At 37.3% G+C, this 26,520-nt stretch overlaps 1 protein-coding gene across 1 annotated transcript; it reads right to left on the bottom strand.

Annotated features, from left to right (window-relative positions):
• Nucleotides 1–1,296: 1,296 nt before the first annotated feature.
• Nucleotides 1,297–15,724, bottom strand: LOC139152756 (alpha-aspartyl dipeptidase-like). The gene is made up of 8 exons (XM_070726081.1): nucleotides 15,566–15,724; nucleotides 13,566–13,654; nucleotides 12,509–12,583; nucleotides 11,827–11,906; nucleotides 8,109–8,282; nucleotides 7,393–7,452; nucleotides 4,548–4,630; nucleotides 1,297–1,893 (listed from the first exon to the last, which is right to left on the bottom strand). The coding sequence occupies exons 1-8, from the start codon at nucleotides 15,670–15,672 to the stop codon at nucleotides 1,839–1,841; spliced, it is 723 nt and encodes a 240-aa protein (XP_070582182.1). The 5' UTR covers nucleotides 15,673–15,724; the 3' UTR covers nucleotides 1,297–1,838.
• Between the last annotated feature and the right edge of the window lie 10,796 nt (nucleotides 15,725–26,520).

Below are 26,520 nucleotides of genomic sequence, written 5' to 3' on the forward strand. Positions count from 1 at the left end.
TGTATCAGCGGCTGGGGCGTGAGACCTAGCCATAGTTCCATATTCAATAAACTAGTTCAAGTTCTACATCATCACTCGTCAGTTCCAACTTCTTTCAGCGACACCTTTGTACGCGTATTAGCGGTCCGCTTATGTCACCAATTACGCACTGACGTCGTATGCAAAACAACCAGCAAGTATCCCAGTCATACAAAGAAGTGCAGTTATTTTAAACTAACTGGAACAAATTAATTTCCCTTGGGCCACCACAGTAGATTTGAGCTAAATTTTCCTATTTTAAAACATTCAGTGGCACGAATGCTCTCTACCGATCAATTTTTCTTGCAGGCAAGTCCACGTAAATTTTGAGTTATTGGAGAAAATTGCAACCAGTGGTAGTTTTTGAAGAAATTCATGTTCATTGCTATAATTTCCATGGGCCTTATAACTCCTTATATTATCACAGAATGCTTGATCCTTCTTTCACACACTCATCTTTACAAAAATGTTTTAAATTAATGTTCAAACCAAACGAGCACCAATTCGGGTATCAAAACTCAAAGGTCCGCATTATTTTTCACCCGAACTATCTCCGTCAAAAGTAACTTACCCGCAAGAAGTCGTGTTACAAAACAGTCTTCTTCTGCGTGTCACAGTTGACGGTGATCGGAAGCATATTTTGTCAGTTACCGTTCATAATTTATAAAATCGTCTCTGGCACAAAGCTTTCAGGTGAGAGCTTTAACAGTGGTAGCAATAGTATTAACACCAAATACCAAACAAGCAAACAAACAAACAAACAAAAAAATTTAAAGCCACAAATTTTGAAAGCCATACGTCGATATATTTGCATGTGACATGAGCGATCATAGGGAAATCTATCCGTAGAATTGCACACCAATACAAAAGACTTTGAAATATTTCTGCAACTCTAAATCAGTTAATAACGAAATTGAAGGACATAATACGCAAGTTACTCTCCTATATCTATTGATATCTCAACATAAATTAGCGTCTCACTTTGAAAAATAATCAAATGAACAAGTTGTACTTTCATTTAAATTCACATCGATTTTCTGCCAAAGCAACACAGATGTCTCAAAAGCACGAGGCGATATCTAAATATTAACCAAAGTCCCGTAACTGAATAAAAACAGTTTATGAGTTTTAAAGTTTCATTCATCTGAGATGTACATGACTTCTTTGGAATCTAATACCTGACAATTTGATTGCCGTCTTTAATTGTGAATTTTACATTGTGTGTATCAGAAATGTGATTTGAATGACAGCAGTGTAAGAGAGAATATAGATCTGTGCTGAGATCTGATGAACACCTTTTAACAGGATCAGATTAGATTGACAAGATCAAATACAATTCCGCTCTGAAAGCAGTCGAGTGGAAACATATAGTTGAATAGCATTCCTAATTGTATCTCTTATTAGTGAAAAGCTGAAAATTAACAAAGCATACACTATGGTTCAGTAAATCAGATAAAAATTAAGGTAGAAGAAAGTTGTAAATAATTATGCGCTCATACAGAAACTGAAAGCACAAGCACATCATATTGTAGTAATCCACACATAATTATGGAAACGCTGAATCTTATATTATAATTTGCTATATCTTGGAAATTCTAAACCACAATGTTTAAGATTTGAATTATGATTTCAGCATCCTGGAGTCGACACTACTTTTATCTTTGTCCTCTTATGGAAGTCTGAATTCATAATCTTGAATTTTCTCCAAGTAGATATTGAGAAGCAGGCACAGGAGCCTTTGGAAAACTATAGTCGAGAATTTACATCCACAGTGATAAAACCGATGACAGCTGACATCCATGGAAGAAATCTAGTCACTACTACAGAAGAAAAGTAAAGTCTGATCCAATGTCATGCTCTGTTGGCTCTTTTCCTCTGAAAAATAACAAACATAATTGTTTTAGAAACACTTGAAGATAGATAAATAAACAAATAAATAAATAACTAAACAACAAACAAACAAACAAATAAATAAATAAAGATCTGGAAAGCCATCCTTCATGTGGGAAACCAATTCTTTGGATACCTTACTATATAGCTTACAAACCTATCACCAGTATATTCTGATACTAGTATTATCAAAATATTTTCTAAATACCGGGATTACATTTTGCAGCTGAGTATGTGTCCAATACCAAAACATACAATGTGGAAGGACATACAATCTCTGTATTTTTGAATAACCTGTGATTAAGTACAGACAAGGAACGCATTCAGTAAATCCAACTTAGCAGCACAGAGATATTCATCATGCACAGTGCAGTGTTCATGAAGAATTTGTAGTTCAGCAGAATTATTTCCAATAAATTGAAAACTTTTGGACTGGCCTTTGCACACTGAATGACTCAAAGTTGGTTTATACTTGCAAAAAAGAAATAGCGAATGCTGTCTTGTTTTCAAAGTGTTTCAATAGAGCTGCTGTGAGGTCAAAGGTGAAGTCATGTCCAATAACACATCAATTATACACCCGTGGCCACTTTGTCAACTTTACTGCTGAAAGCGGTACCTTTATACAGTCAGAAATTCTGCTTGTATAAAGACAAAACAGACCCTGCCAAGGGTTGTAAATGAGATCTAACTACCTTGTGTTAAAAATTGAGACAAAAGATACCACTTCCATTCACCAGTGCATGGTAATGTTCCATTATATCTCAATCTTGAACACAGGATGCCAATCGTAAACTCTCATTTACAACCCCAAATAGAGCTGGTTTTGCCTTTGTACAAACAGAATTTCTGACTGCAATAGTAAAGTGGCCATGGATGTTTTGTGTTCATAATCCATCCATACCAAACCTTGCTGCACGATAAAACTTCAACAGCTCAAAGGCAGGTATATAATCATAATGTGTCATCTTATCCATGCCTTTTACTACTCATCTGATTGGTAAAACATACTGATATATTTTCAAATTCCATGCTCAAATTAAGATCTGGAATTTCCCTTAACTAAAGTATCAAGCATTCTAAAGCCACGCCATACAGGGACATAGCAATATGGTCAATAATTATTTTATATGTCAATGTCATAATTTTAGAACTAATCAGTTATACATCAAAAATGAGGAAATTACATGGGTGTATTGTAAGGAAGTGCCAATTACAATTGAAGTTGATTAATTACGTAACCACAAAGTTCAAAAATTCTCATTCAATGGTTTACTTGCCATGAATGCTGGTACACATGTTATTATACAAGTACTGCCAACAAATGACCAACACATTTCTGGGAGCTTCTATAATTGTTATTGCGGGTTGCTAGCACTTTTGCAGTCAAATTTCTAATTGAAGTGACACACTCAAAGGAAGTTGCACCCTGACATTGCACAATTATTTTAAGTTTTGGGGTCTTTTTGATTGCAACAAACAGATACCACATCTCTGTTTTGAGTATTCTTTAATGAAAGAGTGAGTCATAACATGCCAACTTTATTAACTCATATTAATAATTACATCTTTCTTTCTGGAACTCTCAACAATACTATCGCAGGGCTTTCAACACCGTCTGTGTTTTGCAACCATTGCAGTGACTGAATAAAACTACTGCATATGTTTTCATCTTAATCGAATAAACTACAATTGAATAAAAGACTTGTTGATATCAGCTGACTTATCATTGGATTTTTATGATCATCAAAGTGCCTTTCCACACAAAAGCATCTTGAAATTAAATTGAATTAGGAATAAGCAGAAACAAAAACTGCAAACATAAGAGAAGTATATCGACTAACAGAGCTTTAAGTAAAAAGAGACTGCAACAAACTGTCAATGTAACAATTGTGCAACAATTTGCTGTTCTTGCAAGCCTGGTGATGCGTTTAATTGAAAAAGCTCACTTTACCAAAGATTGCTTTATTTAAGGTAGTATGTGCCTCAAAAGTGAAAGACTTAAACTTTTGCTCAAACTTTCCTGAATGAAACTTTCAACCATTCTCTTACCAAATTAACAATAAAATGGGGGTCACCTAGCAAAGTTGGGAACTAACGAAACAAATTTCCCAACATTTTGTGATATTTGAAATTCAAAATGGCTGCCATTCCTGTGTTAACTCTGTGGGGGAAAAATTTAATTTTGGATTTTCCAAAAACTAAGATGGTAAAAGTTTTTCTTTCTCCAAGAGCTTTAAAATGAACCCCACAAGTGGTAGATCAGAAAAGAATTGTTGAAAGTCGACCATCTGTCCCTGAGATGTGTTCTACCTTAACCTTGGCAGAACATGACCATGTCACAGTTATGTGACCACTGCATAGGATGCAACGGCTCTCTGACTAAAATGATGATCAATACTGTGTGTATTGTTCATTTGAAAACAACCCTTACTCTTTCTATTTTGCTAATTCTTCGTGTTATCCATATGTTTAATTCATCATATATTATATTTTACAGTTATTCTTGAATTAGCATTTCATTAAAAAATAAATGGTCGACTGGTTATGAAATGAGAATTGGTTATTGTTATGTAAATGAGTCTCAGCCAGGTACACGTCAAGGTTATTAAAATTGGGAAGGTGAACAGGTTGAAACTTACTTTTGAAACAATCTTGCTTTAGTTTTGCCTTGCAATACTGATGTGTCTCCCTCTACCAATAACATGCAGCCTTCTCTCAGAGCCTAGATACAGAGCGAGAGAGAGAGAGAGAGAGAGAGAGAGAGAGAGAGTAAGAGAGAGAGAGAGATACAGAGAGAGAGAGAGAGAGAGAGAGAGAGAGAGAGAGAGTGAGTAAGCATGCAAAAACAGCAAAATCAGTAATTCCACTGATAACATTATCACACTGCCAAGATAACTTGTAAGACCTCTGACCTTAATGATTATACACTTGAAAGGTTTTTCATCTTGACATTGTCATATTTTTTCATGAGTAACTGCATGGCATTAATATTTTCAACTACATGTAAATTTCCCCGCATTTAACACTACATCTAAATTTCCCCACATGAAACTTCACTAAAAGTATTGAAACTATTGATGGATATGTATAAAGTATGGTGTAAATGGCATACAATTGTCTTAAAATCAAATGTCACCCAATATAGATAATTATTATACATCTACCATCGAGAACAACAGGATTTTGCGTGCGCTCAAAAAAGCCGTACGGAACGCCGGTTCCGTAACACGAACGGTTTTCAGGTGCCCCCATCCCTTGCGGCTGTATCTGCTCGTTCACTGTTGAATGGTTTCAAGGGACCCATTGGACCAGAGCCAGAGCATGTGCGCGCTCTGTACCTTACGTAGTGTGTAATGCACACACACCAAAACTTGCAGAAGCGCATCCGAGACAGCGTTCCACACTGGCGCGATAAAATCGGAAGAAAAATTGTTGACATTGCATGAAAACGGTCATTAATCTGACAATTTGATGCCCCAGTCAGGAATGTAAGATGTATATAATAATAAGGTTATCACAAAAATACCGCAAAGGATGCACGAGGACATTGGCGCAGTCTATCGCCCTCGCATCGGGCGATAGACTGCGCCAATGTCCTCGTGCATCCTTTGCAGTATTTTCATAAGAACCTCACATTATATCATATCAGGATACTGATTTCGAGAAATCAACTGAGTGGTCGCGATTTGAAAAATACCGTGCTGTATTCACAATACATCACAGTTGGAACACACGCTAGATCATCCAAAAATTCATTTTTAACCTCTCACGCCAGAATGTAAATATGCTGGTAGGATGTACATGTACCAGCAGTAAAGCACTCTGCAACTGTTATATCATCCTGTTTTGATAAATTCATGCCACATATGCAGTCATTATTGCTCTTGCCTGAGTGTGTCAAATTTTCTATCTATATATATCGAAGTATACAGATGTCCTCATGGAAAATTACAGTCAGTGCCCAATGTTAAAAGCAGAGAGTTACACACACACATATTTATATATATATATATATATATATATATATATATATATATATATATATATATATATATATATATATATATATATATATATATATATATATATATATATATATATATATAATATATATATATATATATATCGTACACTCTGTGCCCAAGTTCAGAGGTTGCCATAAAGCCATTATGGTGATAACCGGGAGGGCACATTGTATACATTTTGTGTATATATATATATATATATATATATATTATATATATATATATATATATTATATATATATATATATATATATATATATATATATATATATAAGTATAGGATAAAGCCCGAGTACGAGGGTTTTATCCGACTTAAAAACTATCGCCCCTAACTGATATATTTTCGTTTTCAATGTGTTTACGTCAACCGTCCCCTTTGTCAATGTAACATGTTTAGGATATGAATTAAAACTTTTATTTGTGAAATAGCCTTCCAATGTAATGGAACATCCTATAAATGCCCTAGGGCACATTATATAAATGCCCTAGGGCACAGCAGATTTTGTGTTGCAGCTGGTTTCCGCTGTGTTACCAAATTTGAATATTCAAAAGTACCTCCAGATGTCTACAGAATATGACATGTTCACTTTTGATTGGACAGTACTTTACTACGGCGCTGTCATTCGTTTCTGGAATTTGGTGACCAAGGCTTTACGAGTAAATAAAACACCCTGAATTAAGCACTCTGATTGGTCAATCAACAGTAGATAGTTTTTAATATATATATATATATATATATATATATATATATAATATATATATATATATATTATATATATATATATATATATATATATATATAATATATATATATTAATATTAGCATTGGACACTGTAATACTGCATGGTTAAATCATTTAAATTTGAAGGAGAAGAAATTGTCATTGCCTAGCTAAATACTAAAACCCTACATGTACAGCAGTGGTTTATACTGGTTCTACACACATTTTCAAACCCTCAATGGTACAAATAGGTCACACAGTTTACATTATTGCAGCAAAACACGGCAGTTGCTATGGTAAGGTGACCACTTAAAAGTCCTGCTATGCCATCGTGATGGACAATGACAGTCAGAAAGCCTACGCAAAAAGCAAGATAATGGAAAGAAGTCTTGGAAGAAAGGTGGCACCCAAACTGATGGTGTTTTTAACAGAATTAACAGAAGAAGGAAAACTTGCAATATCTGGAATACAACATTGTCACAGTACTGGCTTTGTCCCCAGACTTTCATCTGTAATAATGACATATTTGAAAAATCACACAACCTGTACACAATTCAGAACACATACACCTGCAAATAAATGTAAGGAGTCAGCGGAACATCTGTATAATTATTACACTACCTGTCATAATGTTTTTCTTCAATTCTTTGTTTTCAGCAGTACTGTAAGGGATCTGTATGTACGACTACTGTCATAGGTGAAACTTGCCTGTCCCTGAGAATAATCTTTTGACTTACCAGCACTGGTTTGCTATCCTCTTCTTCATGGAATTCCATAATTCTTTTTTCTCGTGTTTCCTGCACAATGGAAAATGAAACATTGATACAGCTAATAGCAATTCAATGCAAACCAGGGTTCAATCCTTCAGGAAGAGATGAACTATACAACTTTACATTTTTCAGACTTCACGTTGGTGGCGCTGTTTGCAAATTTCAAACCTGTCTATCTCTTGATCTGTGACACCTCTTCATAGTCCTTCAAAGATGTCCTGCGATATGCATTCAGAATTCAGATATATCTGTAACTTTTATGATATCCGTTTCATACATGAGTAACAGCTATCATTTAGGGACTGGCGTTTTGAACATACCGTTAGTTTGTGATGAAAAAATTATAAACATGTTTTGAGTATTCAAAGTACTGTACAGTACAGTACAGTACATTGCTATACTGTAGTACTGTACTGTACTGTACTGTGCTGTGCTGTGCTGTGCTGTACTCTACTGTAATGTAATGTATTAAATGTAATCTTTAGGTCACTTTTTGCAACTCCACTGTTGTACAGCAAATTTTATTTTCTTTGTCACACAAAGAATACAAGAGAAATTGTAAGAGAAAATGGGCGGCAAATGATAAGACTTTATCAGATAATGCCATTCCTGTGTACATATAAATTTGATACATAATTCAAAAAAGTCAAATATTGACATAAGCAATCGACAAGATGTCTCACCCCCATGTGTTTGCTGTTAGGGTCTGCATCTAAGTAGTGTGGGTTGATGTTGAATGGAACCAGCTGCAATGCTGTGAAACTTGGCGGATAGACAATGGGCATATCATTAGTGGTGTTGATGCTTGCTGTGGCCACGTTGGTGCCTGCACTCGAACCAATGTACGGAACACCATCCTGCAGTCCAAAAAGGAAAGCAATATCTCAGTATGAAACAAAAAACACAGTGTATCTATTTGCTCCATATTTAGAGTAGAAAGATCAGTTACCTGTAATTCCTAGGCACATGGACATTATCAAAATTCACTGTGGTAACTGATATTTCAAAATCACTGCTTCATTTTGTAACAAATTCAAAATTTATTGCATTATAATTATTTTTTTCAATTGAACTGGTTTAACAGACTTTGTTGAGTGTTACGAGAACACCCAAACAATGCTTGTATGCATAAATTATTTACATACTATCACACCTCTAGTAGTTGATATTACCCTGGTGGGAAAACTGACCGTTTCATGACCCCTGTGTGATCTTACATAATTATTCTTTGTTAAATGTTCATTCCATACTCACTGCAATCCCTTTGTGGGAAGAAAAATAAAAATTTGCAATTTGTACATGATTTAGCACGTGTTCATTACAGATACCAAATGCCTGCAAGACTGGTTCAGATCGGACATCTGTCTGGCATATTGTATGTCTGGATTTGAGTTCAGGGCATCAGTCCAGCATACTGATATTGCACATTTAAAATGCCTGGATTTGAGGTCAAACAGAGGTCATGCGGATGAGCAAATTCGTCACATTTGCAAGTATCTTGGTGAGCTGTAGATGTGCTTCCTGTGAATGCTTAAGGTAATTTCTGCAGAACAGGAAGTTTTAAACCTTTGTTTGAACTTACTTCACAGAAACTTTAAAACATTCTCTTTCACTAACAAGGTTAAACATAGGGCCTATGTCCCTGAAGCTACTATAGACATGGATACAAAATTGAGTATTTCCTGACTGTATGAAATTATAAAGATCATCCTAGGGACCTGTATACCAAATATTAAAGCTGTCTGACCAGCGGTTTTGAAAACACAAGCGACCCAACAGTTGATAGAGCTCTGCTGTGTTATGTAGAGAATAACTTTTTGTGACCCGTGTTGATGACAAAGATGGGTATCTTTGATAGCTCATTTCAGGATGGTCTTACCAAATATGGCAAAATTAGCTGCAAAAATAGTCACAATTGAAGATTGCATCATAATTTCAATATATTACATTAAGATAAACCCTAGGAGCCTGTCTATCAAATATCAAAGCTATCAGATGAGTAACATTTGAGAAACAAAGATTTTGACCAAAAATGGCAAAAGTTGAGCCAAAAAAGGCGAAAATGACCCAGAAATACAAAAATTGAAGATTTCATCAACTTTCAATACATTACACTAAGACAACCCCTAGGAACCTGTATACCAAATATCAAAGGCATCAGACAAGTCGTTTTTGTGAAACACATTTTTCGACCAAAAATGGCAAATATTGCACCAAAAATACAAATTTCAGATTTCATCATATATTCAATATATCATCTTTAGTTCATCTGTAGGAACGTGTATGCGAAATATCAAAGCTGTCAGATGAGCGGTTTAGATGAAAGGAATTTTTGACCAAAAATGACAAAAAATTCCTTAAAAATACAGATTCGCATATTTCACCACAATCTAAACAAATCTAAGTTGGGTTATCCTTAGGGACCTGTATACCAAATATCAAAGCTGTCTGACCAGCGGTATGAAGAAGATTTTTTACCAAAAACGTCTTTTTTTGGGCTAATTTGCATATTTTCAACAATATCAAAAAATTAAAAAAACTAGCGTCTCATAATCACATTTTGCATCTACACAACAAATATCAAATCAGTAAGTAAAGCAGTTCTCAAGATATTTGAGTGGACGGACGCCTCACAAACGGACATACATACATACATACATACAGACTGACGCCGGACGGATACCCATCCCAATAGCTTCTATAGATTATAGTTTATAGTAGCTAAAAATTGCAGGTCACCATGCAAAGTTTGAGATTTGAGAAACAAATTAGGAAGATTTACAAAAGGTTGAAATAATTCAAAATGGCCTCTTTACCTTGTCAACTCTATTGACAAAGAAAATTTAGTTTCCATTTTCAGACGGTAAAATCTTCATCCACTTTAAAAACTTCAAAATTAATCCACACATGCAGTTTACCGGTAACAAGTCATCGTTGATGACACAGTCCCCACTTGTTAATGGGTACTTTGATTACAGGTCCTCAGAGAGGATAGAGTCCTCTTCATTAGGTCTGTGATAAAAATACTTTTGAATAAATTCGCTTGATACATGTGTGAGTTGTAGTTCAGGACATGGAAAAATCATAATAAAATGGCCACACGGTGGCCATATTGGATCGTATCACAAAACAAATATATGTGCATATGTATGACATAGGTCAATGTCCTTGTAGCAAATTTGATTAAAATTGGTTGAGATATGCCTGAGTTATGGCTTGTACATGAAAAAATCATAACAAAATGGCCGCACAGCAGCCATATTGGATCGTATCACAAAACAAATTAATGTGCATATGTATGACATTGGTGAATCTCCTTGTACCAACTTTGAATAAATTCACTTGATACATGTCTGAGTTATGGTTCTGGACATGAAAAAATGTGATAAAATGGCCACACGGCGGCCATATTGGATCGTATCACATAACAAATCAATGTGCATGTGCATGACATAGGTCAATATCCTTGTACCAAGTTTTAATAAAATCGGTTGAGTTATGCCTGAGTTATGGCTCTATACATGAAAAAATCGTAACAAAATGGCCGCCTTGGGGCCATATTGGATCGTATCACAAAACAAATTGACGTGCATATCTATGGCATTGGTCAATGTCCTTGTACCAACTTTGAATAAAATCGGTTGAGACATGTCTGAGTTATGGCTGTGTACATGAAAAAATCGTGATAAAATGGCCGCCTGGCGGCCATATTGGATTGTATCACAAAAAAAATTGACGTGCATATCTATGACATTGGTCAATGTCCTTGTACCAACTTTGAATAAAATCAGTTGAAACATGCCTGAGTTATGGCTCTGTACATGAAAAAATCGTAATAAAATGGCCGCCTGGCAGCCATATTGGATCGCATCACAAAACAAATCGACGTGCATCTGTATGACGTATGAAGTAATCCTTGTACCAAGTTTGAATGAAATCTCTCCAGGCATCTCTGAGATATCTGCGTGAACGGACGGACGGACGGACGCACGCACGGACGGACGGACGCACGCACGGACATGACCAAACCTATAAGTCCCCCCGGACGGTGTCCGTGGGGACTAAAAATGACTGTAAAAATCTGAGACTTTGAATATCTGACTCTGGGGGTGCATTTGACCTCAATGAACACTCAATTTTGAAGAGATGTCAGCAAACCACTGTTGTTTTATCAATTTACAAACCATCTACCCCTAATGAAGCCAAAAAAATATTGTGTGTTTGATGAAGAAGGGTGAATCAGATTCTCATCATTACTCTGTGAAGGATGTGCCACATTCCTACATTATAACATACATATTGAAGAAATACCAGTGACCTTTTCCATGTTCATTTTTGTTTGAAGAGAAGTGAATTTTTTCATTGAAGAGAAAGAAATTCATGTGGAGACATCATCATCACCTGTAATACTCTCCTATTGATGATTGGTACTAACTTCTCATCATAAAGTGTCTTCAACAATCTGAATGTGTTACCACCTCCTGTAGGACAACAACACAGAACACACTTTGGAATAAAGCAGTTGACAAACTGAAACCTCTCTGTGAAAATGGTGGGAAAGAATTCACCTAATGTGATTTTTTATTAAATTGTAGTAGTTAGCAATACTGGAGGAAAGTATACAAGTTTATGACATGGAAAGCACGAATTTCACTTGTATTTCACAGCTGCTTTGTACTGTTGTCAAGATCCATTATTGAAAACAGTTTGACTGCATACCATAGCACAGCAAAATTTGGAATGTTACAAGAATTAGTACAGTCCCCATCATTGTAGATGACAAAATCCACACACAGCTATATGTGATCACAGACTCACTGTTTTGAGTGATTATGCTGAAACGACTGACGTCTTGGTAAACCATGATATTTGGAAATGAAGCAATGTACTCCAAAAGCGAATTATCTGTCTCATGAGAATGAGTAATTTTATGACAACTTGAGTTATATGATGATGAATTTAGGGCCGCCCAGGCTCTGTGCTGTAGTTTTCACAACAATTCAGATTTAAGAAGTAACCACAGTAATATGAAGGTAAAAATGTTTCATATTTGTCTACATCAGTACTTTATGTTAATTCTCACCAACAAATATTGCCTGTGCATTGTTGGCTGCATCCACTGCATTTGGCTGTTCATGGATACTGTCAAGTTTGTAACCTGTAATGAAATGAAAATAAATTATCAGCACCATGTCATGAAATTTAAGAATATGAATAGTGAGTCTTAAGAATCCCTTCAGATACGTTTTGTTGATACTTTGATATTTCTCAAGCTCCTCGTAAACTCTGAATAGAAATTTTGTAAATCGTTTGAATTAAGTTATGCTACTCTTTTTTGTCATATTTGACAATTATCAAAACCAAGCAATCATACACCATGTTTGACCCTTGACCTCCACACACACACACATTCCAAAGGATTAGAGCCTGCCTGACTACTACATTCTCAGACTGTAAAGTGGCAAGTTGACAAGGTAGCAAACATGAATGAATACCAAATGTTGCACCTAGTTATATAAGTGTGAAACCAAAATCAACTATGTCTTATTATACAATCAGAGATTGGCTTAGATTGTAGAATACAGTCTTAACTAAGGCATGGATCATTTCCTGACCGAATAAAATTTCTGCTCTGTTTTCAATTTATTGAGATCAAAAAGTATATCTGTGAAGAGTCATACAAAAGCATACACCTGCCAAACATGAATAACTTGCTAGTATTTTGTTTGGGAGACAAATATCATTTCAAACTTTGCTTTCAGTATGGGAAAGTCTGGTAGAATTCATTATCTAGTATTGCCTCTTTTCAAGTCTCTGCATGAATTTCACAAATGTGAAATTCTCACACACTTCTGGTATCAAATACTGAATAAATCATAATTTTCATTTATCAAGAAGGAATATTACATTCAAGAAATGTCTTTTGTATGAATCTGTAAGAACTGTGATCACTGAAATTTTTCTGCAATGATGTAATGAATTTTTTCAAGTTAACTTGTTGAGGGCTGCCTTAATTTTCTAGATAAATTTTCAATGTTTGCAACTTTTGAACGATAACTTAATGTTACCAGTTTGAAAACCCTGGTGAGCGGTCTATTATAAATGACATCACAATTTTGTTTCATGGAACTTTAACTCACCTAGAGATTCAAATTTTTTTCTTGCAACTGCAGCATATCCATCACGATCTGCCAGTGCGTACGGTATGAACAGCACACGCTCAATTTTACTAGGAGGGCAAAAAAAGGAGAATTTTCAAATTGAGACTATCTACGTGTGTACACATATAGACTCATTTACAATGTACACACTGGAGGAATATTTTGTGGTGAATTTTGTACTGATAGGAGTGATAGGCTGTTTGTGTGTGTTATGTATTTTTATATTTCTATGGGCCTAGAGCCAGATTCAAATAAACAAATAAATGAAAATAAAAAATAAAAATACTTGTGTTTTAGAAATGAATTTCAGACTCCAGTATGGCATCTGTTATGTGAGCTACACATATGTATGTGACATGAAAGATTGATTTTCTCAATATATTTTCCTAATCATATATAGTCATGATAAAAAAATGTCACTTAAAAATTATACTGTCCCGCTGCTTTGAGAAAATTATGAGATAAAAATCAGCTTCTTAGGAATAACTGTATCAAACATGAGCTTCCTTTATCCCTTGAAGTGCCAAAGCCGATTTTTATCACCTTTTAGAATATACCGCATTCAATTTTTTTCAGTTTCAGACAATTTCTTTAATTTTTCCCAAAAATTCTGATTAAAAAGGTAGCCAATAAAAAGTTGTGTTCATTTGGTCTGAAAGTATAAAAAATACAGCTGCTTTCAAAGAGTTAAAATCCAGCTTTCAGTACAAACAATCCAAAATAAAGAACCTAGGATTATCAGTAATTCTCATCCTTGCGTGTATGGATCTAGACTAGCCATGTACACTCTTTTTATATTTGCTTGTACAAAATTAGTATAAGAAAATGACTGTGCTATGCATGGTAGAAGATGCTTATATCGCTATGATCACATGTGTAGGCACTCTTAAGTTCTGAAGACTGAACTTTCTGTACCTATCGCTGCATGTAAACATTCTGTTTTTGTTATTTTTGTGTCAAATATTGTATCATATTAATTTAAAGTCACTGTATCATTTTTGCATACTTGGGAAGAGACACAAACGTGTATGGTTCATAATTGTATGATATGAAAACAGGTTTTAAAAGGATTTTCTTTATGAAGCCATGGGTGTTGATAGGAATGAGCAATTTATGTCAACTTATAGCCAATATGCATGACTTTGCCTTTAAATGGTGATACAGACCAACAACTGTCTGATTTAAAGAAAGAAAGAGAAAGTGAAACTAAAAGTGTGTGGAACGTTATATATGCTGGTCACTGCAGTGATCAATGGTCACCTTTAGTGTCTTCGGAATAGTTGTGTTGCTGTGTATTGAATATGTTGAGGGCAACAATCGAGGACCTTGTTCTGGCTCAGACCCAAACTTGTCAAAGTCACACTAGATGTGTGGAGAAGCTAGGCTTGAGTTTCGGCCACAACTTCTCTCTTAGCAACTTACTTAACCATATAAAAAAACAAAACAAAACAAACCAAAAAAAACAAACAAAAAAACCCACAAAAAAACCCCAACAAGATGGCCCAATTAAACAAAAACGAAAGCCTGGATGGCTTCATGTGTTGTGTTTGTGTCAGTGTTTACTTGGAAACCGATCGAGAGTACCCTGGTCTCGGTAACATATCCTTCCGTGTCTTGCGTAGAGCCTTAGGTACATGTAGAGCCTGCTAGAGTGGTAGAGGTGCACTCAACACCGTATGGTTGTTTTGCATGACTGCACATGTGTACGTCCATCGCACCGAAAGTACGACAGTAATTATGATATCACCACATCCCAATATCATTTTTGGGAACTGTGACCATAAATATCATTGTATCTGCTGCTAATTAGGCCAAACATTATGGAGAAAGGGGGTGTGCACCAGAAGGACACAAAGTACCGATAGCAGAAAACCGGAAGTGTGTACATTTACTTCTTCAACCGGAGCATGAGCAGGGGAGAGGTTGCGGCGAAGTATCGGATACTTTTGCAAGAAAAGAAGTTCAGAAATGCCAAATACCTGCCGAGGAAGTTCTTGATGTTATCCTGACAGTGGTCCAAATACCCACTTCCGTGCAGCGTCGAGTTGGATATGAGAAGCAGACGTCTTTTCATTGGGGAAGCCATCTTGCGGTGCTGCACTTGTTGGACAGCAGAAGATGGCCAGTAGAGAGGATAGAGCTCCCTAGATGGGCGAATATATTGATTACAGCTGACGGTACTCCCTATGCGCACAACAATTCTATGTGGGCACGTATCAGGCAACTTTCCTAGCTGCAATAATTGCACAGGTATTAAACTGGAAATTTATAGTCTAAATTATGATATCATTTTCATTATTATTAAAAATAATAATCGTAATTATGAAATATTGATATCACATAAACGAGTTAGTATTTCATCTGAGTTGAGCTTTTTATGTATGACAAGGGCGGTCGGCCGCGCCGGGGCGTCCAATATGCCCCTTTTCATGATATACTCCTAATAAAATTTTGGACGCCCTGGCCGGCCGGCCGCCTATATCATACACAGCCAGGGGTTTCACTAAGTTTTGTAGTATGGGGCTAAAATACATGTAAAAATGTGGACGGCTTGCAGCTGCGTGCCACGACCACCAAACGGTCGTCGGGCCGGGTTCCAGAAAATCAGCTAAAAAAATCACTTTTTACGGCTCACAGTAAAGTACCTTGATGTATGGTATGAAACTCGGTATTTTAAGAACCTCTAGTTGCTTTTAGGAGGTAAACTATAATAATACAAATTATTAATAATACAAATTTTAGACGATATTATACAGTGTTTCATCTAGACAGGGGATGGGGATTCCCCCTCTATTGACATGTTGGCACCCCAAGTAATTTGTCGGGGGGGGGGGGGGGGGCGCAGCCCCTATGAAACCGTGCCAGTCACACCTTAAAGATACAAGTAGAACACATGAACAGGTGAAATCCCCCTAAATTTTCCGGTAAAGGGGAAAATCCCCCCTGTTGATGCCATCCTGGATGAAACACTGTGATATTTTAAACACAGAAAACGATAAACACTTCATTATTGCACTATGTTGTGCTTTAAATTAAGAACCCTGATGTAGGGTATGAAAATAGGTAAATAAAGAACATTAATACCATTTGGGAGGTAAAAATGATAATTTAATTATCAATAATGATTAAAAATGATTCTGGTGACCATATTTCACAAATAGAAACAAAGTAAGAACCTTGATATGGGATATGAAAATGTGTACGTTCAGAAGCTAACATGGATCTCAGAGTAACTGTACGTACACATTGACCCCTATGGCAGTGCAACGCAGGTCGGCCTTCTGAAATTCAAACTGTAATAAATCAAGAAGTTTTTTTCGTAAGAAAAAAGTCAGGCCATTACATTCGAAAACAGTTTAAACCCACGTAATTACTGTTCTCTTGTCCCTTGGTGCGCTTTAAAAACCCAAGATCGTACAGCGAAGCTTGACCTCGCGATCACTTCTCCCTCGAGTCTGTTTCGGCTATCTTGAATCGAGCTTATGAGCGCCCACCGGTGTAGTACGCACGTTTTCATTGGCGGATACAAAGGTCACCACATGGGTGCCGGCAATTTCAGTAGCCTATAGAATTGTCCATTGCAATTCCGATTTTTACCCAGGCAATACACGCTAGACGTGTTACACGGCGATCGCAGTGCTCATCTACTAACTTTGTTTCACATAAAACCCATTGAATAGTTTGATAGCACAGCTTGTGATACTTGTCCGAACATTTCAGAAGGTAAACAATATTTTATCGATGAAAGAGTCCCAATTTTCCAAAAAAGAAACTGGCGAAATCGTGAGAGTAACCGGTCAATTTCGCCGGCAGCCAGTTTTTAATAAAACCCCTGCACAGCTCATACACATACTTAAATTTCTCTCATTTGGAATTTGTATCTATTTTTACGAATGTGATGTGGCCTTCATTCAACTTTACATGTGGCCAATTATGACCACAGGCACCACCGTAGTTGATAGCGCTGTTAGTGTTGTAGACTACACTACACTAAAAGCGCTATCAACTACGGTGGTGCCTGTGATTATAACATAAAATTCCTTGTGATATTCACACTTAATACCAAAGTCTTCAAGCACATATTCGTCTCCAAATCACTTTTTTGAAATTGCTGTCAGTTATCACTGAGCATGCTGAGTGTACCTGTACATATCACGTCTCTTTGGGTTGGATAAAACGCGGCCATGACCTCAGACGCGGCCTATAAACGTGTCTGGGTGAAAAAATACTTTACTGTCAGTGAATTATAAACGCGATCATTTCAACGCAACGGGTAAAGCAAATTCAAGAGCCTGCCTACGAATGTTCAAATCAACATTCTGAAAATAACTCTTTCTTTTTTTTACTTGAGTAAAAGCACAAAATAATTTCTTTTTCACTTCAGTTCAAGCACAAAATAATTCTGATCACATTCCATAATCTGGTCAGACGAAATTCGCCAGGGCGGCCAGCAGTTTGGTAGAGACTCAGTCAGAATTCAGTCACCGAATGTGCTGAAATACGTTTCAAAATATATTTGCATGGATAAAGCTTTGAAAACAACTGATTTAAAAATGTCAATTTGGTTATGATTAATATTTAAAGTGTATATAGCAATTAATAGTGGAATGAATGGTCTGTAATTCAGTGTTTTTATGATTTCGTTTTTGAGGAGGTTTATTATGACAATCAGATGTTTTGGCTCGCATTTCTTTTAAATTCCATTTGATTTTCCAAATTTTTAAGGTTGTGTGGTGAGCCTGCCAACGTATGGTCAAATCAATATTCTGAATATTACTATTTTCTGTTTTTACTTAAGTTCAAGCACATTTGTTTATTTGTCTCGTGGTAGAAATGACACTCAGTCAATTCAAATCTAATTGCACATGATTGTGAGAAATTTTTCAAAATAATTCCTGATAATATTCAATAACCTAGTCAGAAGAAATTCGCCCGGGATGCTTGCAGTTTGGTACAGACTCAGTCAGAATTCAGTCATTGAACGTTCCGAAATACCTTTCAAGATAAATTTACATGGAAAAAGCTTTGAAATTGACTGATATAAAATGTCAATTTGGTTATGATTAATATTTGAAGCTAGTGTATAAAGCAATTAGTAGTGGAATGAATAATTAGTAATTCAGTATTTTTATAATTTAGTTTTTGAGTAGGTTTATCATGTCACTCAGATTTTTTGGCTTGCATTTCTTTTAAGGGAGCCTTCAATAATTACAAGGGTTTTTACTTTACATTTCGCTGTTATTTCTCACGATATTTAAAATAACAAATCTCATGAAGGTTAACTAAAACTCTATCGTTTTCCTTTTTTTAGTTTCAAATTCCCTCTTATTTTTATGAAATGACGAGTTACGATCGTTGCTTATGGGTGATTTTAAAAATTCCTCCATTAAATTTTCGCCAAAATATCATACTTGAAAGCGCAGCATATACGGAAATGGAATCTGCAACTCTTTTAGGAATATTTAGCTGTGAAGTGAAGAAATTCGGCGAAATTTTCAACATTGCGCGGAAGACCGATTTGACTTTCTGTACGCTTACTCGACGTTAGCTGTGATATCGCAGCGGTACGTTATTCATATATTTATTTATTACTTAGCCGTGTACACATACGTGACATTGGCATAAAATGAAATACAAAACAAAAGAATTACAAGATTGAAAAACTCCAAGAGATGAAAAAAAGCCATCTCAAAATTACATGTTATAAGCTTTCATCAGCTCATTAAAGGCCCATAAGCTGCAACTCTGCGAAATTCATCCAACATCAAGGTACCTCCAATTTCCTCAGATATTCATCGCAATTTCCAAATTGAACTATATAGTCATTAACTATGCCTCAACAACGTTTGCTTGTTGCAGGATAGGCAAGAAATTGAACAGATTTTTGTTCATTTTTAATTTCCCGCCATTTTCAAAATCTTGCCATATAATGTGAAAAACGGAGAATTTTTTGTCAAAATTGAGTGAATCCCTTTCCCGTCCTCTCAGTAGGTTGCACCATGTTGTTAAGATTCTAATGTGTACATTTATACTGTTTATCATTATAGTTGCATGGAGGCGGCCATATTTGGGTACGGCACTCCTTCATTAATTTTCTTACTGAAACCTCCCCATGCAGTCCCACTCAGTGGATAATTATACTAGAGTAAACATCTCTGAGTAAAGAATATTTCTAAGAGCTAATTTTAATTCAAATATAGAATCATGAAAATAATGCCAAAAGTTGCAGTTTGCAGTAATAAACAAACGATTATGTATTTGAAGAACGCCATCCTTGACAAAGTGTTTCAGCTGAGCCTGAATATCAAAAATAGAATTAGAGTATTTCTTAAACCTTGTGCAGGTGCACTTTGACAAATCATAATACATTGAAATTCATTTCCAACATCACTTTTGCATAAAGTACAAAGTCTACAGATATTCTTATACCGACTGTGGCGTGCGCGTATAGATGGCGCTCTGGTCAAGGGTAATCGCCACAGAACGGCTGCGAGTAACCACATTGACTTTTGGTAGACACCGATCGGTGTCGCTGATTTAGCTCGCTCGAAATAATCAAGCGGCACTTACTTTAACACTGACTATCTAAGACTCATCTCCTACTTCTGCTAAGTAATACTGAGTGTGACAACATGTATTTTCAACCGTTTTCTGTGAGCCGTCGACGGTTTCTGCTCGAATTTGAACTTTTGATCTGCGACGTATTCCCTGTACGTTTTACGCGAGAGGGCATGAGCGCGTGATCATTAAATATTTAAAAATGACGAAATTAAAAATATATTTGGACTCAGTAAATTTATTGTTGTTGTTATTATTGTTGTTGTTGGTAGTATTTGCAGAAAAGAACAAAGTGTGCGCTGCAAAATTCAATACAGCGCATGACATTGTGTATAGTAAACATTTGATCATCATCATCATCATCGGAGATTATTACACCTCACGTATTATTCAGGTACTGTGATTGGCTGAGCTTCACTCACGTGATATAAAAACAAAAAGTGATAGAACATGGCTTAGGTGATATAGCCCTGTCGCGTGCGCTGATATAGCCCTGTCGCATGCAGTGATATAGCCCGCTACCACGTTCTGGAATACCGGGCGTACTTTCTGCGCGTACCACATCGTCGCGTACATTTACTTGGTATTTTCTGTAAAGCGATGGATTTTGGAAAGGCACAAGAAATTAGCTCGACCTGAAGTACACGACGAAGTTTAGTACATTAAACGAGAAAAGCTTGAACAACACTGTGTTCGTTTTTAGACGTCAACTTCATGTAGCATTGCGATCGAGCAACAAATAGAACGTTTCACTGTGGCGAGTCTCGATCGACACTTGACTGCATTCTGAGCAAATTTTCGAAAACAAGTGTTTGTTCGGTGTAATAAAATTAATAACACACACTAGCACGGGCAAGATCACAATTTGTTGCCAGCCCTCGGGCTGGTGCTCATGACGGTAATATTGATGAGCCCTCGCCTTCGGCTCGGGCATCATCAATATTACCGTCATGAGCACCATCCCTTGGGCGGGCAACAAATCGTGATCTTGCCCTTGCTGGCGTGTGTTATTATTTGACTGAGGACCCTATGGTTTTTATTGTCGAGGTAGCCATCCGTGGCTATGACCCTGGACTCGAACGCGATCGATACGCATGCCACACAACAGCTGCGATATGTGTGTCGAAAAGTTGGGGCCTTTTGCCCATAGTGAAACCCAAAAGCGGTATTTTTTGTATTTATCCTTTTCATTTCTACACAAACTATATTACCGGTAGACGTCAAGGTAAATCCACAAGGTTACAAAAAACTACTAGATCGTATACATGAGCTTACAAATGTAAAACTAATATATAAACGATGTGTGGCCTGGAGTTGCTTCCCCTTTATTGAATACAAGAATATATTCGTATGTACAAAGGAACATATTCAATGAAAAGCACCAGGCTGACCGACTGCAAAAATGTGAGTGAACCTGTGCGCATGAAATATGGCCGACTGCAGGGAAATTACAATTTTTTCATCCGTGTCAACCGGCACGAAATTCGTCAATTAGGGACGAATAATACACATCGTATCATAGACATACTACCAGAGAACATTTATGAGTATTTGGTAGTTAAAAAAGTAGTAAGAAAAAATGGTCAAAATCTTGGCGACCATAAAATACACAGTAACGGTGAGAATCGACATGAGCATCTCTTCTTTTTATGTCCGATATCGACTTGCTGATGCATTATGGAATCCTAAAATTTGGCTCAAAGATTGTTGATTACACCTATAATCCTTAGGACCAAAGAACTGACGTAAAAATATAATAACAACAACGGACTACGGAACGCTTTTTCACGCCCTGGCCGAGAATAGAACAGGCAGAGGGCGTGTACGCAATAATCTCCTTTTTCAGTGTGCTCTCCCGACTAATGTTTTGCAACGTAACAACAAACGGTAGAACTTGGGGCGCTAACGACTCGCGCGAGCGGACGCGCCTAGGCCTCGTTTCCAATGTCACTTCTGTCCTCCTTACAAAATCCAACGAAAAGAATATAAGAAAAAAGTCATCATATTCAGAGCTAAGTATTTCATGTTCACAGAAAGACATACGCACAGTCTTTGTCGGTATGGACCTAGGTTCGCCAAAAATCGCGAATTTCAATACTGGCTTTCGTTTCTCGCGTGTTAAATTTTCCAGAACGTTTAGAAAACATCCACATTGTACTTCACTCAACTGAAAGAGGAAACACACCTGAATCATGGCACGTGAAGACGATTTTATATATTCGGTTTTTGAAGAAAAGGAAAACATTTATATCACAGAAGTCGGCCAATATGTTTTCGCAACAAGACTACAAGCGATTCAAAGTTGCCCAAAGGATGGGGTTTTTACGAAGATTTTCGGCAATTATCGGAAACTTGGTGAATGCATGTATGAGAACACAGAAGTGAACGATGCCATACAGAGGACGGGACATATTTTCGGATTCATATTGCATTATCTGAACACATTAGAGGTTATTGTACCCAAGAAATACAGCGATTTTCAAACTCTCTTATCGGAAGCCGGGTTCTATGAACTTTCAGATTTTTCCGACGCGCTGTGTCGGCATACTGTTCATGAATCGACATTTGGCCTGGAGGAAGAAATCATCGCAGAAGAATTGCAGGCGTCTTCATCCTTCCGTTTCTCGCAACACAGTCCGCTTCATGGACATGCAAGGCATCGTCGGTTGTCTATGCAGCCCGAGCTACTTAAGTCCATGGACGCCGGTCGCCGCGTTGGTGCTGGCTTGACTTCCGCGTCCGGCGCGTCCGTTGTAGCGCGGCGAGAACGAAACGGCGCAGAGGACGCAGGTTTCGCGCGCGGCGGGACAGACAAAGATGTGGTGAATTCATTATCCTCCGAGGATGCCACTGAACAACACGAAGAGGTGATCAAAATTCATGTAAATCCGATTCATGGTGATGAAATTGGAGAAGTGGATGAGGAGCATGAGGTAGTGACCCCGTCTTTGAGCAAGAGTTCAGATACCGAACACGATAATGTAATGTCAACACTCAAAGTGCCAGAAATTCGTCACACATTGCAGCCACCTGGCGGCGTCACCGACGGCAAAACAATAAGGGATCGACTGAGCCAATCATTGCCTCAATCACCAACCAGTCACACAAGAGCCAACACCCCAGAAGATTCAGAATCTCATCATACAAGGAATATAACGAGCGCCACTCCCAGACGCCGTAGACATTCTGCGGATTTATCGATTTACGAACTTACGTCCCTTCTATTGTCTCGCTCGCTCCTCCACGAGCAGAAATGGCCGAAACGAAAGCCTCGCTTCTTCCCAAGCTCCACTATCATCGTTCGAAGTGAACTACTCGGGAACAAGGATAAAATCATCATCTGCGGCAAACGGGACGACCTCTTCCGCACTTTCCATCTCGATTATGGCACCCAAATCACCGAAGACAGTGAAATATGCGGGGACGATTTCTATGATTACGAAATGCACTGGAAAAGACATTATGCAAAGTTGTCCTACGAAATGCTATTCAAGCAATTTCTAAAGCGAAATGGATATAAATTAATCTGCATAAGTTGCAAACAGAGTATCAAAAAACAACGGATTCCCGAACCGCGTCCCGTTGATGTTGACGTCACACCGTCGAAGCGGATGACGTTGCCAGGGGATTCCGCCGGTCATCTTGATAGTGAACCTGACGTTGAAATTCCGAGCGTTACCCGTGAGTGGATATTTCATCGACACAGGATACCAGTGACATGAAATCAATGTAAAACACTGAGACCCAGAAATGACAATGGGATCACTTCATTGACTGAGGTGTATGATGAGTCCGTTAGAGTTTAGAACTGTCTGACAGCCCTTTCACTGCTAACCTTGTGTTCACAAGCCTTGCTATACAGTACCGATGGATATGATACCAAAGCATGTGTTGATACAGTATGACATGTGCCCGATTTCAGTTTAATTGCGGCTCCACATAGATATTTCAGTTTAAAGCTGGCATATGCAGTTTTGCACATTCCAAGATATTTTCCATTATTTCTTAATCTTTGTAGGATAGAGTTTCTTGTTCTACTGCCAACAATGATCATTTCAAAATGAATAGTTTTGAATTTTTTCGACACAGTCTGAATGAGTTGGATTTCCAACAGCTGACTTTTTGTCCCGACTGGAAATCATTTGTGAACAACAACGTGGCACATTACTCAAAGGTATACACAAAGGTTTATTGTGTTTGCAGGACTCAAACTTTGTATTTTTAGGTAGTATTCGCCTCGAAAGTGAAAGACTTAAACTTTTGCTCAAACTTTCCTCAGGCATGTTTCAAGCATTCTCTTTCAAAATAAAAAATAAAAATCGGGGGTCACAGTGCAAATTTTAGTGCTAAAGAGACAAGTTACCCAAGATTTACCGATATTTGAAATTCAAAATGGCCGCCATTCCCTGTGTTAACTCTACGGAGAAAAATAAAATTTTCGATTTTCGAAAAACTAAGACGGTGAAAATTTTTCTTACACCAAGAGCTTTGAACCCCCACAAGTGGTAGATCAGAAAAGAATTATTGTAAAACTTTGAGGCGCATTCTATCTTAACATACTTTTAGAGGGACTTCGAAGAAAAAGTATATCTTTAACTCGTAAGATACAGGAAACGGATTGGCGAAAAAGGGATTACTCTTGAACAAATTCGAATATCCAGGTGAGTCAAATGGACCAAAATGGTCTCTATAAAATACAAACGATAGTGATAGCGAAATTAATTATAGACATTGAGTATGATGTATGTAGCGAGTTTGTGCCATGTTGTTTTAACATAGCAAAACAATCATGCACACAGATCTCCGACGTAAAGCTCCAATAGGTGCAGATTTTTGACATTTTTTTGCAAAGAAATAGCATCCGATCTTCGGAGAGATGTTTTAGATTTCTGTATCGGTTATTGAGCCATCTTTGAAAATGTCCCCATTCCAATCCTTTTCGATGGATTAAAGCGCTTAGGCCAGATAGAAAAAATAAATTCCTCATCGAAATCGCCGCTTCTACTTTGTCCGATTTGGAATTGTTTTTGATTTCGGCAAATTTATACTTCTGCATTGCAAATACTTTAGTACCGCCGCGCGGCGCCCTACACTTCGTCGGGTTTTCGCGGGCATGTGGGATTATGAATGTGACTTCCGACGTGTCTGCACTGAGCTCTGTCATCACGTTGTTGCGACGTCTGAATTTTGCAAATCACGACTCAAACTGGGTCAAGTTTTGAATGAAATTTCTCTGTTTTGTCAAGGTTAGTACACCGTGGCTATTAATTTGATCGCCAGCATTCGACGTGATGGCCAACAGTTAGTTCCAAAGACGCTGTTCAGTGTTTGTCCTGATAAAACGTTTGGCGAAGATCGTGACAGCAGACGATGGGCGCGCGGGCGGTGCATCGGATTGAATGAAAATTGCATCGAAAGTGTAAAAATTTATGAAAATTAAAAAACACAGGAGTACAGGAGGACAACAGCTATATTTGTGGCCAGCCCCTGTTTCCATGTAACCATGAATTCTATAGTGATGTTGTTGTACGCAAAGCTGTGGCCTGTACCAGTCCAATGGAAACAACTTACTACAGTGCAACAACAGTATCATTTGAAGCTTGCTTTTTCTAATGTGGAGGACAAGAGAACCTTCTGAACGATGAATATAGAACGCCACTCAGATCATAATACAGTGTTGTTAGACCACTGTGTAAAATGTGTCGGGACAGCGGTAAAGAGGCCAAGGCATGGGGCTAAAGTAAATTGAAAAAACTCAGATGCTAGGTTCTAGCAGGAGGATAATGAAGGAAAATACTGGATTGTTGGATTTCAGTGATTTGCTGCGCATATCAGTTTTATGCTGAGAGCATGTTGAAATACTCAGAATATGTTGTGCAAACACCGACTGTACATGTAATTCCCTATGTTATTGTTGAGAAATATGGCGTTGAATTCAATAACCAGTATCAGTGTATCTTGTCTGAGAATATTTCCGGTTAACCTAAAAGGGGAAAGTAATATTTTGCCTTGTCCGCATCCATGCAAAACAGTCCGAGGGACTGCGGTTACCTTTGGCCTAAAAAGAAAAGAAAAGAAAATTCGCTCGCCGCTCCTGAACCTTGGTCCAAGAATTCCGATGAACAAGATTATTTTTTCTCTGGCCTTAAAAGAATATTTGCAATGGCCATAGTTGGGTTGCAACTTGAAAATTATTTTTGAAAATCGAAGTTGTGCGTCCGCCGCCAATATTGAAAACCTGTGGTCACACTTCAGTAAGCATTTTTACGTACATTGCACTTTATTTCAAATTATCTTATCGGAAAAAGAAATTGCAAAAATATGCAGCTTATTGGGCTTTAAAACAAAGTTTGCACAAACCCACTGCGACACGATA

The sequence above is a fragment of the Ptychodera flava genome, chromosome 16 (genome assembly GCF_041260155.1).
Source record: "Ptychodera flava strain L36383 chromosome 16, AS_Pfla_20210202, whole genome shotgun sequence".
Taxonomy (NCBI): Eukaryota; Metazoa; Hemichordata; class Enteropneusta; family Ptychoderidae; genus Ptychodera; species Ptychodera flava.